General features: G+C 40.3%; 1 protein-coding gene across 5 annotated transcripts in view; it reads right to left on the reverse strand.

The window, feature by feature from the left end:
* Acaca (acetyl-CoA carboxylase alpha) overlaps positions 1 to 18,788 on the reverse strand; it is a 208,039-nt gene that overhangs the window by 28,634 nt on the left and 160,617 nt on the right. For all 5 annotated transcript variants that reach the window (XM_038324765.2, XM_038324766.2, XM_038324764.2 and 2 more), the window contains 5 exons: positions 11,143 to 11,286; positions 10,503 to 10,623; positions 6,197 to 6,293; positions 3,353 to 3,449; positions 2,060 to 2,195 (listed from right to left, as the gene is read on the reverse strand). In XM_038324765.2, coding sequence (XP_038180693.1) covers positions 2,060 to 2,195; positions 3,353 to 3,449; positions 6,197 to 6,293; positions 10,503 to 10,623; positions 11,143 to 11,286 — 595 coding nt within the window. The remainder of the gene's footprint in view (positions 1 to 2,059; positions 2,196 to 3,352; positions 3,450 to 6,196; positions 6,294 to 10,502; positions 10,624 to 11,142; positions 11,287 to 18,788) is intronic.

Consider the following 18,788-nt stretch of genomic DNA (forward strand, 5'->3'; position numbering starts at 1 on the left):
AAGGAGCAAAATCACTGAATTCTCAGGTCTCAGCATAAAATATACTGCAAAGGAAGTGGGACCAAGTGAAACTGAATGCTAACTGGATCTCACATGTATGAATGGAAAAAGTGCTAACACCACCCCCCCATCCCAGCATTCACGTGGTATCCTCTCTTGAATACCCTGGTATTTTGCTTATATATTACAGCTTTATTATGCTACCCAAAGAAATGTTTTTCTTGACTCATTGAAGCAATAACTGTTTCTGAGTTTCTTCCTTTCTTCAGAGACAGCTAATAAAGTTACACATAGGAATTCAGTAAAAGTGTGTAGGGTTGACCTGATTAAACCATACATTCCTTTTCTCATGGTATTTTCATAGATGATTCACCTTTATATTTTTTAAAAAAAGTACACAAGGGGCTGGTAATATGGTTCAGCAAATAAAGGGGCTTGCTATCACATCTTAACAACTTGAGTTGGAATTCTAGGACCTGTACGATGAGAGAAGAGAACCAATTCCCACAAGTTGTCCTCTGATCCACCCTCCCCACAACCAAATATAATAAAAAAATTAAAGTACGTAAGTGGGGCTGGAGGGATTGCTCAATGGTTAGAGCATTTATTTTTCTTGCATTGAACCTAGGTTTAGTTCCCAGAACCCACATCTTGGCTCACACACATGTCTAACTACAGTTTGAGGGGATCTGACATCCTTTTCTGGCCTCCACAGGTACCAGGCATACGTGTGGTGTACATAAGTATAAAATAGACAAAACACCTGGACACATTTAAAAAATCCTTTAAAAAAGCATAAGCATTAAACTGTATGTATAGTCAAAGCCTTCTCCAGGCAAAGGGGTATTTCTCTAGTAAATATGGGCTTTTTGATGAATGCAAAAAACAGTAATAACAGCTTCTCATTTTCTCAATGAGGCCTGGCAAGTGTATGTCATAGGTAAAAATTATGAATATCTCTCATAAATGTAGTAACCTACAAGGGAGAGCTCTCTCAGGCTGTTCCTCTCTCAGAAAGTTGAGGCGCTCCTGCTCACAGCTTTGTGCAGGCTCTCTATGGAGAGCTCATTACTTCACATCTCTACGCTCTCAGCAATCTCAGTCACTCCAGCATGTCAGCTCCTTCCATTTCCCCAGCCCATCTACTCCTTTAGAATCCTGAGATGAGTGAAGAATGCACCCATCCACATATTCTTGCAGCCTGTGGGTGCAGATGCTGGCCTTTGCACAGCTGTGGGTGTCTGTCCTTATAAGAGGCAATCCTTCTTGTCTCTCTCTGGGCTGCCCACAGCGTCTCTGTTCATGGAGGGCTCTTATTTAATGATGACACTGGCTGCCTAATCACTAAGAAATTCCCATGGCATGGACTAGAGCCTTTATACTAATGGTCTAATCTGTGGAAGCCACAGGCCTAGGGCTGTTGGTGGATAATAATAAAAGATACTAAAAACTGCCACAAAGAATGGCCAGTCTCTGGAACAGACTTTCTTCGTTTTTTTTCCAGTTACTGCTAATTTCTGAACACATCTTGGTTATTGGAGCCTGTAAGAGAGTGATGTGAATGAAGAACATGTGCAGAAAAGAGGGTGGGAACCAGTGAAACACTACTTCCCAGAACCACCAGAGCAGTCTAACATCTACCTATGAAGGCCAAATCTTCAACAGTAGCCTACCTACACAATACTAGATTATTCTGGAATTGTTTTTTTGTAAGATTAGAAGACATTATCTGTTTTTGGCAAGTGGAGGAAAGGGGGATGTTTGAGACAGGGTTTGTTTGTATAGTCCAGGCTGTCCTAGAACTTGATCTGTAGATCAGAATGGCCTCGAATTCAGATATCCACCAAGCTCAGCTTAGATGACATATTTTATTGTTCCAGTATCTCAAAGGGAGCTTTCAGGTCATAGGTGACAAGTTGTTACCACACCCACAGGATCTCAATTACTTATACTCTGCCAACAACCTCTTCCAACACCCTCCTAGTCTCTGCCTAGCGATCACTGATACCCCCTGGAGGCCAGGGCAGACCAGCCACTTTCTTCCCAGCCCACTATTCACCTTTCATCCCACCAGAGAAGCCTCTCCAGTTGGCAAAGACCATTAGAGGTAGCCCTTCACGGTTGAAGTCCTTGATAGCCTGATAGGTCTTAAATGCAGAGTCTGGGAACCAAACCTGGCCAGCCTGCTGGATTATCTGTTGAGGAGAAAGTCAAAAAAGAGCCAGTTAACAAAAGTTTGAAGGAGAACCTCCCCCAGCTGATCAATATGACGTTTATTAAAAATAGTAAACTCAAGATCAAACCAAGACTGTTGTTCATCATGAGGATGATCCTTGAAGTGAAAAGAAAGAATCCTGGGCTCCCTAACCCTGTTAAACACTCTTCTCTTTGGAGCCTGACTATACATTAGTCCTTAGACAAAAGGAGGAGTTGAACTGCTTCTCCCAACCAGTAATAAGAACCCTTTTCAGAGGCAACTCAATTATATTACTATCTTTTTCTTTCTATTCTTTTATGTATGTATGTATGTATGTATGTATATATGTATGTATGTATGTATATGCAGGTGAACATGTGTGCACCTATGTGTGTATGTACGCGAAGGCTAGGAATCAACAATGGATGTCATTCTCAGGTCTCATCTACTTTGATTTTTTGAGACAGGGTCTCTCACTGACTTAAATTTGACTTAAGTAGGTGAGGCTGGTTGGTCAGTAAGCCTCAGGAATTCCCTTGTCGTTGCCTCCCCAGTGTTGGGATTACAGGCATGTGCCACCACATATAATCTGTTTTTGTTTTGTTTTGTTTTTCTGAGACAGGGTTTTTCTATGTAGCTTAGGAACCTGTCCTGGAATTCGCTCTGCAGACCAGGCTGGCCTCGAACTCACAGAGACCCACCTGCCTCTGCCTTCCTAGAACTTGGCTTAAAGTCATGAACCACCACTACCCAACTGGAATCCTTTTTTAAGAAAAATAAAAGATGAGGGCTGTAGTTTCCACATCTGGCCTTCTGGAGACTGTGCTATCACTCCTAGGTGTAGTTCAGAAGCTGGACCAGATGAGCATCAGTGCCCACTGCCTCTGCTACACTAGCAGCCCAACAAAAGCAGACTGCTTTCTAGCATCACCAAGACCACTACAGAGGCCTATTTAACTTTTCACATAAAACTTCTGCTTGCAATGATCCGGAGGCATCTTGAAAGCGATCACAGTGTTCTGCAATAATTTAAGGTGGCTGCCACCCTTCCCTCTAAAATCTGGTGGCTTGCAATACTCTCAATATATCTGTGGGCACTGTAGTACAAAGGTACTCCAAGCGCAGCACAAGATAGATGTATTTGAGGTGACCAACCTTGGCTTCAGAATCCAGGTTTGCAGGATCAGCTGGAATACTGAGTTCCACGGTTCGGGTTTCTACAGCAACTACTCCCACAGGTATTCCCCCTAACCTGGGGTGAGGGGGGAGAGACAAGCCACATAGGAACATAATGCATGTTACTATTATAATTAGGCACTTATTTTTATTCATACACAAACATTGAGGGAAAACTGGAAGCAGACAGTAGGGGTGAGTCTGACGCTTCTAGGGGTTAAATGTGAGACTTCTGAGGGTTGGTATTTATTTCACAAATATGAAGGAAAGTCCCTTCACACTCACTCATATTCTAAAATGCCCAACAGGACAAATTCAAACTGAATGCTGTATTAGGGAAGCCTCAACAGCCTAGTGCAATGTCTACTTCTGTGGTTGCGAAATGAAACTTCCCAGTTTGCTGTTAATCAGCTCTTTGATGGTGGGACAAAGCCTGAAACTGCTGGTCTTATGGGATAGAGCTATGGTAGTTAAACAAACCACTGCCCTTCCTTCAGTGGAAAAAAACAAAGAGACAGAAATATTTAGTAATAATCTTGGTGAATTCTATATCAGAATCAGATACTTAATTTGAAAGCTATGTTACGATTCAGAAGATTGAAGCTTCTGCCTATATATTCAGTAATAATCTCCCATATCAGCCCTCATTAAGATTTCCTAGAATTAATCAGAGATGAAGGGAAGAAGGAAGAGAAACCAAGAGGGTGATGCCAAGTGTAAGGTGAATCCTATACTCTGGAAAATGTGACTCCATCTTCATTCTGTCAGTTGCTTTCCTCTGGGCTGGGGTTATACTCTCATTCCCTACAATGTGTCTATAACAAACTTTTCCATGAAGGATGGTCTTTAGCTATTGCATCAACTACTAGAAATGGATTATTTCCATCACCAGAGATCTAACTGGAGCTGAGTGGAGACCACCCACCACCCTCTTGTCACTTGCCTGCACTGAATCAGAATCAAAAGCTCTCTAGACAACCAGACAATGAGCAGGAGGTACACAGGAGGGTTCAGAAATATTTCTGTTCACAATGATTAACACTCCAACAAGAAACTTGTAATTGCAAAAGCCACCCTAAATCGGTAACTTATAACTTATATATTAGGGCCCATGTGACCTAATAAAGAACATCTTTATCCGAGTATTACAGTTATTTATTGAAGTTGAAAACAGCTCAGAACAACTTCTGTTTTCTATTATACTTCATATAAATTTTATCAGGCTAGCACATGAAGATGCTACATCTTGTTTTATAGTGTGTCCCTGGACAAGGTGCCATGGAATAATAAAAGACAATTTACAGCCAATAGCACACATATTCCAAGCACACATACCAAAGATGAGTTTTGGCAGCACTTACAGTAACAATCCCAGAAGAATACATTTATATTTATTTCTTGAAATGCCACTGCCTTTGAAAGAAGCTAGCTCCATTTGTTTTATATACTTCTGAGCATGTGTATGTGTTTGGAGTAAGAAGCCCAGAACTCATCAGATGGAAAGAAAGGAAAAAGAGTGAGTGTTGTAATAAACAATACCTGAGCTAACCAAAGTCAAGCTTGACTGGTCTTGGTTGCAAAGTAATCCTTATTCTAATTTTAAGGGTAAAACATTGTTCTCTTATATCCCACAGGAAGATCTTAATGACTCTAGCAAAAAGTTTGACTTTGGAAAGCTTAAAGACTGTCATGTATTTTATATACAGGAAAAATGAAACAGAATAAACAAAAACGTTGATTCTCATATAACATGAGACCCTGTAACTAGCTGTATATCCCACTTCCACTTCCTCAGCAGGAATTTTACCACCACAAAGTAATTCTCTTAGGGATGCTGTAGCTAGGGGTGAGAGAAAGGACCTGACACTTGAAAGAAAATGAGCAGCTAGTTTCCGAGTTCCTGTCTCAGATGACTCCTATTCAGTGTCACAAAGGAAGGCCCTGTCTGTGGGATTTGCCATCTGATGGCTCCTTGTCACTGGCTGCATGAAGCATGCTGACCTGATGTACTGAGAGAACCACAAAGCCCAGAATTATTTTCAAGGCTAGCATCTAAATCTCAAGCCAATGTGGCATGTTGGAGAATCTTGAGCAGGTGCCTCTTTTCACCAAGATAAGAAAAACTGATTGCCCCCTGGAGGAAGGTGAGCCCCTGATGCGAGTCTCTCAGGCAGCAGGTCTCTCAGGCAGCGTGTCTGCAGCACAGACCTAGATTAAGATCAGCCTTGGCAGGTGCTCGTTATAGCAAGCACGGCAGATTATTTTGCACAGAGCTTGCTGTTGAGTGAAGCACTTCTTAGAGTGGGTATTAAAATTTAATAAAAACTTCAATTTCCCACTTGAAAAATATGGGTATCCAAGCAACCTATGCCAGCTTATTTTACTCACTCCTGTTTCAGATTAGAAAAAATTTTTTCAACTCAAATCTGATTCTATTCTAATACAATGCAATATTATAAGTCACTTCAGTAGTCATGATGTCAGAAAGAGACTCCTCTCGGAGTACAGGAAAAATCATGTGGTGCCTGCTCCTGAGAGAAAGCAGTCTGGGGGGGCTTGATTGGTGATGGCTATTGTAGTGCAGCTTTGTGGGTCCTAAAGAGTTTCTCTTGCAGAAGTATAAAAAGGAAATACTGTCAAAATCAGCCTTCAGATTAAGTACATCATTAGAATGACACACTGGACAGATACGGGGACCAGCAGACTACCTTGGCTATGTCTACCATCTAATACTTAGAAAACCCAGACAACAACAATGCTATGACCGTTCCTTTCCTAATTTTACTTGGGAAGAAAAAGTTTTCGAAACAAAAGAGGTCTTACCTGGCTCTACCAACCACCACAGTCTGTGCCCAAGGTTGCATAATCTCTGAGAAAGATCCATAGTCAAAAAATCCACTCAACCATTGGCCTTTCTGGGCTGTGAAGGAAAAGGAAAAGGGGTGAGGTGGAAAGGAAACAAAGAGCATGAAGACAATCTACCTGTTGACATCGCACTGGGATGATGAGTTTAAGGTGGGATTTAGGAACTTGTTTTGAGGAGTTTGTTGTTTCTAACCATATTATAACAGATGGAAGCATTAAACAACTGAGTGTTCATCTGCCTTCAGAAATCATTCTCTATTTCATTTGCTAGTCTGCATGTCATTTATCAGCAAAGGCATCATTTATTGTTAAACGATGGGGTTCAGCTAGCAGAGAGTTTGTGTGCTTTTAAATAAATAGCTTGGCTTTTTTCAAGACACCACAAACATTTGTCAAGAGGCAGCCAAGTCATTAACGATGTTTTTAAAATGCTTATTTCTATTTTAGAACTTGCCTGACAATTTTGTTTGATTCCACTGATTTTCTTTTAATGAGAAGATGAAAACGTAAGTATTAATGATCAGATGAAGACTCAAACTTGAAGGTAAATAAGAGATTCAGTCTCTCTGCCAGAAACGCAACAATACAGACTCACTTTACTTATGGTTGACAAACTATAATCTTTCTACATGAAGAGCCATGATTACATGCCCGTGACAGAACAGAAACATAATGGTTAAGATATGTACACTTAAAAAAAAGATACACACACTTAATAACATCACTTCCCTTTTTCATCCAGCTCCATATACTGGCAAGGCATGTAACTTTCACTACCTTAGTTTAAGATAAAACTTTTGTCTCACAGGCTCATGAATGTTTGACCAAGAGCCCATAAAGGCTTCTGCAAATAACTGTTTTCTCGTTTGCCCTCTCAGCTCACAGTTTCTCAGTGATTCTTCTAATTTGAACATGGCCCTCCACCCCCAAAACCTTAAGTCCAAAACCAATTAAAAGTGGAGATCTGAGCAAGCTAACCTCTGCTGACTTAAACAGGACGGAGAGTGTTTTATCAAGACTAAACTTGTAATTACTGTGTTCTACATTCCTTGCCTCTATGGCCCCAGTGTAAAATGTGATCATCCATTTCAAAATTATCTCCCTATCGTGAGCCCAAAGCCGATCGTTTAGATTCTGGTCTCGTGTTGGGCGTCAGTTTGAAGAATATCACGGCACTATCTCCTCTAATAAATGACTTTAACTTTTCACCTAGAAGATATCTGCTTTAACTTATCATAGGGAATCATCTGCTTTCTTTAACGCTTCCACTAAATTAAAATCTGAAGTCACTCGATTTGGGAGCGAGTGTTAGCTGCACCTAGACAGCAGGATGAATTACTAGAGAGTCAATGAAAATATATTATCCAAAACACTAGAAAACTTAGCTTATCACAAATTTCATTTTATTCTGTGGGTCTTATTAATAATGACCCAGATAATGCCCACCTCCACATGTACTTCTGTTTACCTTATGAAACAAAGGTGTTTTGCTTTTTGAGACAATCTTATACAGGCTAGACTTGAACTTGCAATCCTCCTGCTTTGTCCTCTTAAGTGCTAATATTAAATGCATATAACATTATGCTTTGCAAAGGGCCTAAATTCTGGTGAAGGTTCTAAACCAAACTGGTTCTAGTTTCATCAAGACATTGAAATTTTAACTTTATATGCCTGGGTCATTTTATGATATTTACTTTGATAATAATGATTTGGAACTACAGAATTAATTTCAAAATCAGAACGTTTACTTGTTTCAAAACCCTGGGTTGCAGGTTAGAAGGATAGCTAAGTGTTAGAATTCTTTCCTGGTATGCCTAAGACTCTGGGTTCAGTCTCCAGTACCCCCACAACAAAATTGCCCTGTCTTACATGGTGATTAAGGAGGAAGGGACCATTGGTTATGTTAGCTGGACTTGATGGTCCTACAAGGAAGGTCACTCACTCTAGCTCAGGGTATACCTAGATGTCACTGAGGTGCTCCCCTATATTTCCCAGGAGATTACCCACTGAGCTTTGCTCTGAATTTAGATAAGACCCACTTAATTCCCAGAAAAGTCCTGGGTATTTAAGGCCAATCACTATGTCAGACTTAGGGTTCTCACCAACATCATGTATAAAAATAAGGACAAAAGATGACTTTGGTGATATTTCTGTCTATGTAAGAAAAAGCAATTTTAATAAGGTTAATAAGACACAGAAAAAAGAGTTATGGCTATAAATTAAAGTATGGTTATAAATTAAAACTAACAGAATTCTCTTAATTTTTCTAAAATATTTACAATTGGACATCTAGATGAAGCCCCAGCATTAAAGTAGTAGCAGTGGGATCTTGCAAAAATAAGATGTATATATGGAAGTGCTTTTAAATCAGATTCTATCTTGAGCGGTCTCTACTATATCTTCTTTATGAATAAGGAAGACTTATTTCAGCAGAATCACAATTATCCTTAAATTTAACAAACTTTTAAACAGTTTTTTAATTTTTTTACTTTATATGTATGGGTGTTTTACCTGAGTGTATGTCTGTGCACCAGTGCATGCTTGGTACCCAAGGGAGGACAGAACAGGGTGTCTGATTCCCTTGGATCTGGAGTTACAGGAGGTTTGAACCACCATGTGGGTGCTGGAGATTGAACCTCTGGAAGAGGAGCTAGTGCTCTTAACTGCTAAACCATCTCTCCAACCCACTACAATTCATTTTTGATTTTAATATGTATAATATTTTGCCCACATGTGTGTCTGTATGCCAGGTGTGTATCTGGTGCCCAGGGAGGCCAGAAAAGCATGCTGATTCCCCTGCAATGGGAGTTACAGATGATTGTGGGCTGCCACGTGGTTTCTGGGAATTGAACCCATGTCTGGAAAAGCAGCCGGTGATCTTAATTGCTGAACAATCTCTCCGGCCCCTGCAACCCATTCTTTTATGTATAGTATTTTGAAAATAAATAGTAACAATAAACACATGATGAAGGACAAACACTTCCTAACACCATTTAGTCAAAACAGGGGTCAGGTATGGGGGTGGTTCATACCTGGAATTTTAGCAGTTGGCAGACTCAAGCAAAAAATTTGAATAAAAGCCAGCTTGGGCTACATAGCAAGTTCCAGGCCAACTGGGGCTACAAACTGAAACCTTATCGCAACAACAAAAAACAAAACAAAAAAAAAAAAAAAACAAAGTAAAACAGGCCACTTGGGGTTTTATACAAAAGAAGATTAGAAGATTTTCTACAACTGCCAAGTGGATTGATATAAATTTAGATAGATACACAGAGATATTTTTTCCCAGTGTGTATGTGTGTGTATGTGTAGGTAGTGTTTTGTGGACACCTTAGATGTCATCATCACTCAGGTGCCATCTACTGGCCTGGAACTATAGTACACTAAGAGGGATGGCCAGCAAGCCCTAAGGATCCACTGATTCTGTGTTGCCCAAGTCGCCTCTGCCCCACTTCCACCCCCATCCCCCGCCCCACGCTGAGACTACAAGCACATGCTACCATGCCCAGCTTTTGAAAATGAAGGTTCTAGTGATAGAACTCCAAATTTAAAAAAGCATTTTAATATGAGGGTGGTAGTCAGCAAAAGTTTGCTCAGAAGAGTACAGCTGAATTCTACATTTAAGGTTTAGAGACATTTTCTCAAGGCTACGCCATTAATCTGTCTTCTCCCACCTTTTGTTTTGAAAACATGGTTTAGCTATGCATCTAAGGCTATCTGAATCACTATGTAGCCCAAGCCGGCTTTATACTGCTGGTGATCCTTGTGCCTCAGCCTCCCAAGTGCTAAGACTGTAGGAATGTACACTTATAGCTGACTCAATGCTCTTTTTAGACACTAGTTGGTCCTTAGCCATGGATGTTGCTCAGTGATAAAGTGCTTACCTAGCACAAATGAGGCTCTGGGTTTGATTTCTCAGAATCCCCACGTCCACCCTAACAAAAAGAATTCCTAGTCCTTTAAGACTGTGATTTTATCGCTTATGCCAAATTAAGCCTTTTAACCCACTAAGTTCCTTAGTAAAAGAAGGTATGAATTAGTGGCTACACCAACTATGACTAAATGAGTGAATAATAAAGCTCACTTTTTTCCTGTTTGCTCACAAAGATTTTGTTTTTTGTTTTTACATTTTCTTCATACATTTTCTTTATTTCAAGGTATTTAGCAGCAATTTCTTAGTAATATGCTTTTGTGCTGGGGTTGGACAGTGACTAGCTTGAGCTTGATGACCAGAATACCATGAGGTCCTTAAACATATACGTACTTGGGTGAGGACGGCCTGCCAGCATCCACCGAGGATCATATGGAGCCTTTGTGGGAACAAACTCGATGATTCTATCTATAGGATCCTTGGAATTCAGGAGAGGAACTGAACTATGCACGCTCTAAAGAAAGATCAGGAGAGAAAGATCACACCCATCAGCAATGCCAGTCTCATACCTCAACTCAGTGCAAGAGCTCCAGACAAAGGCAGCAAGGCCCACGACAGAACTACAGCCATCGGTCCTGATCATCAAAGCTGAAGCATACATTATGTGTCAAGGAACATGCACAGTTCCCAAGTCTCATTAAGAGCCTGACACACAGTGGTGCATTGTGACCACTGTGCCCTTGCTCTTTGAGAAGCAAGCTCCTGGAGCAAAAATGGCTACTACAGGAAGGAAACTCATAGGGATGAGGAAGTCTTAGTATTTGGGGATGTGAACATATATATGCCATGAACGTATCTGCTGCTAGAAAACAGTGGGGCTTAGTGAGATCCAAAGGTATTCTGAAGGTAGAAGGTAAAAGACAGCTTCAAGAAAAAGAAATATACAGCTTTCAGAGATATACTTTATTAAAAATTGTTCAATAGGATATATCAAACACATTAAGCTGTGGCAGAAATGGAGGGAAGGGCTCACCTTGGGCATGTATGATAGCCATTGTAAGACTGTGAAAACCCCCTCAAAGTCATCACAAACAGTGCAGTGGGTGACCCCATTGTTGTGCATGATCTGGATGCCCCCGAGCTGATTGTTGGAGGTATACACTTCCCGACCAAGGACCTAGACAAATGAGCAAGTAAAAAGACATTTGTTTCTACAGATATAACAATGTATATTCTTTCCTAATTCTCACTAAAATGTGTTTTTTTTTTTTCTTTCCTCCACCAGACAAAACCAACCCCATTTTCTGTGCCCTGTTCAGAGGGACTTCTGGGATTTCCTTTCTTAAAATACAAAAAGATCTTCAACAATTATATACACTGTTGCAGTTTTAAAACCATCAAGCTCTCCCTTTCTAGAAGCCACCACAGACATGTGCAGTGGACTTTAACTCTGAGCGGAAATTATGGTAGGTAGGCTGGGACCCTGGGGCACTGGCTACATCTTCATATACAAAGTCTGGTAGTTATACATGTATAGACACACACACAAACACAAACACACACACACACACGCGGAGTGTATGTTGAAGAAATGCTATGGGGTCGGTGCCTTGTTTTTCTAAAGGATTAGTTTTTTCCTTACACCTGATTTTTAAAGTTGGCATACTATCTCCCTCCCCCATCACTAAACCAGACAAAATCCTGAAGCAGTTCATGACACACAACAAACTCCCTAAGACTCCAGTCTCTTTGTGTTCTGGGTGTGAGGCTGTGATTTATTTCCCAAGCCTGCTTCCCTCTGAGGACTGGGAAGGCTTCAGGCCTCACCCCATTGTCTCTGGAGGACTTTACTCTTGTCAGGTTGGGGGCACTTGCAAATTGAAACTACAAAGTTTCCTTTAAAGAAGAAAAAAGAAAGAAAAAATATTCTTGGACTTGGAAATTGTAGGGTTTCATTTCTTCCTGAAGATTGGTTAATAATTTCTTCCAGGGAGGGAGGTTTTCTGACCCAGCAGATGGAAGTCAGGCAGCCTGATCACTGACTATTGCAAACTGCTGAGTGTGTAGTAATTGCCAGTCATCTAGGGTAGCCCTGGAGAGTGCTAAACAGTTGTGGAGTGCTCACTGTATGTTCTCTTTTCTGTTCACTCTCTTCTCTTTTAAAAAACAACAACATAAAATTTTTTTCTTACTAACTTTTATTCATTTTAACCTCTTGGGAGAACCTAAACAAATTAAGGGCCAACAAACTCTGCCTATATATTTTCAATTGGCCTTTTCTTATTAGTGGCTTAGAAGGGTTCCCCTGCATGTTGGGTCAGCCCCCTACATCAAGACCTTCCAAAGACTGAGCAAGTTGGTGACCAAAATAATAACCTCACTGTGATCCTGCTGGCCTTGGTACCATTTAACTTCAGCTAGGAAAGGCATAGCGAGTTTTCTGAAAAGAATATGGAGAGCAAAATTGCTCTCCGATTACTGCTTTCCTTGATAAGAAAGCACAGGGAACAAGCCTTTCCAGGCAGCCCTAAGCCAAGTAACATGCTGGCAGCTCCTTTGAAGGAGCCAGTGAACAGGGGAGACCATATCTGACCAGTGGGCTGCCATCCTCCTCTCAGTCTGTCTTTAATCTTAGCCCAGGCACTGCAGCTCTTTTCTCATTCTCCTGCTGTCTCTTTCCATTTGCCCTCTCTCTGACTGATACACTGATCTCTCGGTCACTTGGCTTTCTGCTCCACTGAGTCCATATTACTAATAACACCTCCGCCACGGCCAGTTTACCTCATGAAGGCAAGAGCACATCATTACAAAATAAACTCATAACTTTGACATTCTAGCAAATACATGCCGTTTGTTATTTTTATGGCTTTAGTCTTTCTAACAGGCAGAGGGCATTACATACCTGTTTCATTTATATCTTTAAGCGTGTGTGCACACATATTCTTGCACATTCACCAGGAAACAAAACAGAACAAAAAACCAAATCACTACAAATTTCTAAAGCAGTCAGTTGATAGGGGACTCTGGTGGAGGCAGAAGGCCCGTCATTCAGGGAGGCCACGCTCTGATCTGACTCTGATTTTATGGCTGTCATAAACCCGATGGCCCACAACTGGTCCTTCTGGGACAGACTGCTTCTCTGCTAGAAGTCATTCAGTGTGATCAGCAGTATTTTTAATTATTAAAATAAAATTGGAAAGGAGAAATGAAATAAAAAGGAGACACTGTGCTGACCCTGAATATCTGATATTCACAATTTATGCCAGGAGCCAGATATTCCCTGTTGCATAGGAAAGAGGTATTTTCTGTTTAGAAACATTATTTTTGGTCCAACTTCTAATACTTAATGATGTCTAACTACAAGAACATTGGGCAGTTACAAAACTAGCAATGAGCTAATGAAGGACCAAGCTCAGACAAAGGAACCTAAGCCAACCAAGAACAGCTGTGTTAAGTGCATCATGTTAAATGTCTTTACCCTCTTTTCAGTGAGTTGAAGAGGACATCCAGAACCAGGCAACTCCCAGCCACTTACTATACTAATTGTTAATTTTTAATTCTATACTAATTGTTATTTTGAACCCAGCACACAATTCTTTGAACCCTAATTCTACATTTTCAAAGTAGGAGCAAGATTCAGTGACTTAGTACGTCTTCTTACTCAAGCTCTGATGCTTTAGAAATGTTCGGGAAAGCAGCATTTCTACATTTCTTTTCCTCTGGGTTCCAAAGAAACCCTAGAGCTCACAATAACTGTACTAACAAATGCTTATAACCTGAGAAAATTCATTTAATTAATTAATAAAAGAGAAATCATAGGACAAACTAACAGAGCATCCAAAGAACCCTTTCTGATCAGCATTAGCTTTGGGAAATGGGGGTGGGGGAGATATGGAAACACAGAAATGAAGCCCTTCCTTAACTACAAACAAACAGCAACCATCACAGTTACTCAACAATCAAGAGAAAAGCATACCCCTGGTTATCTTCAGCTGCCTGTAGGTTTGGAGTATGCACCAGTGAGATGAGAGCTCTCATAATAGCTACTGATTTGTAGGGGTCATTGCTGACTCAAGTGGTTTTAATGATTTCAGAATACTTATAATGAAAGCTCTAACCAAGGGAGCAAAATCTGGGCTAGGACAGATTCTATTCTGCCTAACTCTGAAATGATTTTGCAGGGATAGCCACAAAAGTCCTAGCTGGCAACTAAAAACATAAAAAAGCACCCACAAGAAATCACTGTTTTTCTCAATATGTAGGCCTAAAACCCTTGAGGAAAAGCTGTGGGTCAACAGTACTCTGTCATCATATTTTCATCAAGTAGGTGGGCTGCATTTGTCACTTATTTAAACTTTGACAGAGGCATATCTGTATTAGTCAAATTCCTTGCAATGTTTTTGGTTCTTGAATCATTCCCCTTGCATTTTCTACTATATGATACACTCTTCTAATTTATTTGTCTAACAAGCATCTACCACCATTAAACACAAGAGACATTCAAAAGGGCATTCCTGAGACCACCTCTGTCCTCTAGTTCTAAGTGGCCAAAGCAGCTCTATGAAATAAGAAAAGCACCATTCCAGGGTCCTTTGCTTAGGAGTGCCCAGGCCACAGAACCAAAGGTTAAATCTGAGAGCAAAGAGGATCTTTATCCAGTCTTGCTATATACTTAAGCTTCATTGAATGCTCCACTTATTGTAGCTGGCAGACCTAAGAATTAAAGTATCTCATGAAAGCCAGTGATTAGTAGAGATGCAATTGTTAAAGGTTTCACCAACGGTGCTATAGAGCCTGCAGAAATGCTGAGATGCCTAAGAGCTATAAATGAACGCAGTCATACATTCAAAGGCCGCTGTTGCTGCTGCTGCTGCTTATCCAGAGACACTGCAGACAGCTCAGGTTTACCACAGCTGACAGGCAATGAAAACAGTTTAATATACCGCCTGCTCTCACCCTTAAATCCCTTTTTGGAGATCAAGATAAACACATTCTTCCTTTCCCCAGTGCTCCAGAGGTTTGACTGAAGTGGCAGAGCACTGTGAGGGTTTGTGCAAATGAAATCACTATGTAATACTGAATGTGTATTAGTATTTACTTGTCAGGATATGTGTCAGTAGAGGTATTGAGATTTCCAAGTTTCAATGATGCAACTTGTCTCGATTTTTAAAATATTGCTTTTATCATATTATTTTAGGGACCTTTAGAGTTATATGCAAACATCTGCAATCATGTGATAATATGGAAAATAATGATGGTGCATATCAATTAATAATAAAAAGGAAATCTGCATGTTTCTTCTCTTTTTAATAATCTTTGGAGAGTCAGGGCATTTACTATTTTAGCAGGGAGCACAAAATTCCTCCAAACCTGAGAATCAGGCTACACAAGTGGAGTTCTTGATGCAATCTTCTCATAGTATTTCCATTCTCCAGAAGGTAAATTTACTGAACAATCATCATCACTGGATGTCATGCATGATTCTAGGTATTAAATTCACTCTGGGATGCTATTGACAAAGGATTGGGGAGGGCAGAAAGACATGAGCAAAAGCAGATAGGAGTAGGGAAAAAGTGGTTAACAGGGACAAAAGAGAGGGAGGATGAAATAGAAGGGGCAAAGGAGAGAAAGGGGGAAGGGGAAAAATGGTAACAGTACATCTATTCAGTGCTGCTAGCATCCTCCTTGACCTGAGAGAACTACCTTTTTAAAAGCTGACAAATAATTCAATCTCCAATTAACAATTCTAAGTGGTGCTGCACATATTATTGTGTAAATGTTTCTCCAGAAATATACCCATGGATGAATGGAATTAAATTTTCTGGGAGCAAGGGACAATACCTCTATGACCAAAAATATTTGGATGTTACAAAATACACAGCTAAAGGGTTATACTTCTTTCTATACCTTTGTTGTCACTGCTAGTGCTGGCAAACTGGAGAGCCAGCTGGCTGCTGGTGGGTTAGGCTTGGGGGTAGAGAGGAAGCCCAATGATACACATTGTTGAGTAATAGGGCTGATTTGAACCATAGTTTGAGTCAAGATAATCCCCTTGCAAGCCTCAAAACTCTTTCAATAAGAAACAAATTCTGATGTGCTTGAGTTTGCTGAAGAGCGAACCTGGGCAAAGAGACTTGCTACCAGTGGCAAGAAAATAATTTGATTTTGTTTTAAATGTACTTTAAAACAAATGTCTTGCTATATCTCCCATGCTGGCCTCAAACTGAGCATCTTGTCCTGGCTTCCTTAGGAGAGGTGTATGCCATCATTCTCTAATAGGAAAGTATTCAGCTACAAGGACATTGAGGTATAGACCAGAAAAAGTACTGCAAGACCTCTGCTTATTGAGAACACAAGCACAAACTTACCAGCAGGACAATGAGGATTTGAAGGTAGAGTGGGTAAGACAGAGACTGAATTATAATGAAAAGGGATAGAGAAGATCCATAGATAGTTTGCCTGTCAAATATGAGAGAAAAGGCATAGGCTTCCGGATAGAAAGCTGACTGCCAAAAGAAATCACTCATTCCAGGGATCTATCAACTAAGTACTCATTTAGCTAGAGACCTGAAAGTACTGACAATAAATCAATTCTAAATATGGTAATACTTAGCATTTTAAATAAGTCTGGTTTAGAGCCAGGTGAGGTGACTCATGCCTGTGATCCCAGCCCTTGGGAACCGGAGGTAGGGAAATCAGGAGTTGGCGGCCAGTTTCAACTACACAAGACCCTGTCTTAAAAGAAAACCAAAGGGGTGGGGAATTATTGAGGTTTAATTCACATGTAACAAAAGTGTCCATTTATGGTGTAAAATTCTATGACATTGACTGTGGTGATATTTTGTTTGTGCTTTAACAAATAAAGCTTGCCTGAAGATCAGAATGTGGAGCTAGTCACACTAGCTAGCCATAGAGACCAGGCAGTGGTGGCACACACCTTTAATCCCAACACTAGGGAGGTGGAGACTGGCTGGGCAGAGAGGAATATAAGGCAGGAGGAGACAGAAGCTCAGCATTCAGTCTGAGGTTTCGTAGAGAGAATTTAATCTGAGGATTCCTAGAGACAGGATAGCCCATTCGGTCTGAGCACTGGTAGAGGTAAGAACTAGTGGCGTCTATGATCTTTCAGCATTTATCCCTATAACTGACTTGGGGTTTTTATTAAGACCAATTAGAATTCACACAACAATTGGCAAACAAATATTTAATCAAAACTAGTGCCACAATGACATGGGATCATGTCTATCATCATGCTCCCTAGTGCCCTCTGCCTACTCCTAACAACCACCGACTTCATTTCTGCTCTGCTTGCTTTGCCTTTTGTAAGATGGCACATAAACAGATTGCGAGTGTGCAGCATTCGCAACCTAGCTTCTTATGGGTATCATAATGAATGCATCATATTCACTCATACAGTCCAAGTGTAGGCAGCTCCTTTTCACAGCGGGGCACCACAATCATTCATTTGTTTGTCAGTTTAGTAGGCATCTAGGTTGCTGTCAGTTTGATGAGAGATTATAAAGAAAGCTATTACAAACTTTTGGAGACAGTTAACTTTTGGATTGGATGGTAAGGGTATAGCTAAGTTAATAAAAGAAACAAAAGCCAAAAACACAGTTTCAAAGTAGCAATACTATTTTGCATATCTTTCAATAGTGTACAGAGTTCTAGCTATCCTAATCCTCATCAGTATTTGGAATTTGTCAGTTAAACATTTAAAAAAATTGCTTTTTGGTGGGATGTAGTTCAGTGGTAGAACACTTATCAAGCACCTTTCAAGCTTAGGGTTTGGTTCCCATCACCATAAACAAACAACAAAAAGCTGCTATCATTTATGGAAAAAAAGTAATGCTGTGAGACTTGGTTTTAATTTCTCAAATGTGTGGTGACAAACACAATTTCATGTACCTATTTTCCATCCTCACAGAGAGTCTACTCAAATTTCTTGCCATGTATTTAACTATTGGGTTGTTTTCTTATTGAGTTCTGAGAATTCTTTGTGTATTTTGGATTATGTCTCTTATCAAATGTTTTCCACAGATATTCCTGTAAATAAGAAGTTTATTTTAAATACCATGAAATCAGGAATCATGATATCTCTACAGCATAAGAGCAACCTTACAGAAAACAGAAATGCAATGAATGTATGCCACAATTCCAAGGACCACATAGAAACTCAACACTGACACATTTAAGCAAGTTGAGCTATTAGAAACAGAAGTCTTATGCTATAATGTGTAGTATAAAAGGGGAAACAAGTGATTTGTTCCTTTTTGCTCTCCTTGGTGCAGGTGCTTGGTGATGTTTGTGAGCTGTTACTGGTTCCTACCTTGTCCTTTAACACTTATTGTTTGTGTGTGTGTGTGTGCGTGCGTGCGCATGTGTGTGCGTGCGCGTGTGTGCGTGCGTGTGTGTGTGTGTGTGTGTGTGTGTGTGTGTGTGTGCGTGCGTGTGTGCGCGTGTGAAAAGACAATCTGTTGGAGTCAGTGCTCTCCTTTCATCATGTGGGATTGAGCTGGAAATCAGTTCCTTAGACTTGGCATCAAGTGCCCTTACCAGCTGAGCCATCCCTCTAAACCTCTTCAAAAACATCTCTACATGGGCTAGTATTAAATCAGTAACTCTAGTCATATATTATCAGGGCTGTTCTAAGTTGTATAAACTTGCTTTATTGAGAAA

The sequence above is a fragment of the Arvicola amphibius genome, chromosome 4 (genome assembly GCF_903992535.2).
Source record: "Arvicola amphibius chromosome 4, mArvAmp1.2, whole genome shotgun sequence".
Classification (NCBI taxonomy): domain Eukaryota; kingdom Metazoa; phylum Chordata; class Mammalia; order Rodentia; family Cricetidae; genus Arvicola; species Arvicola amphibius.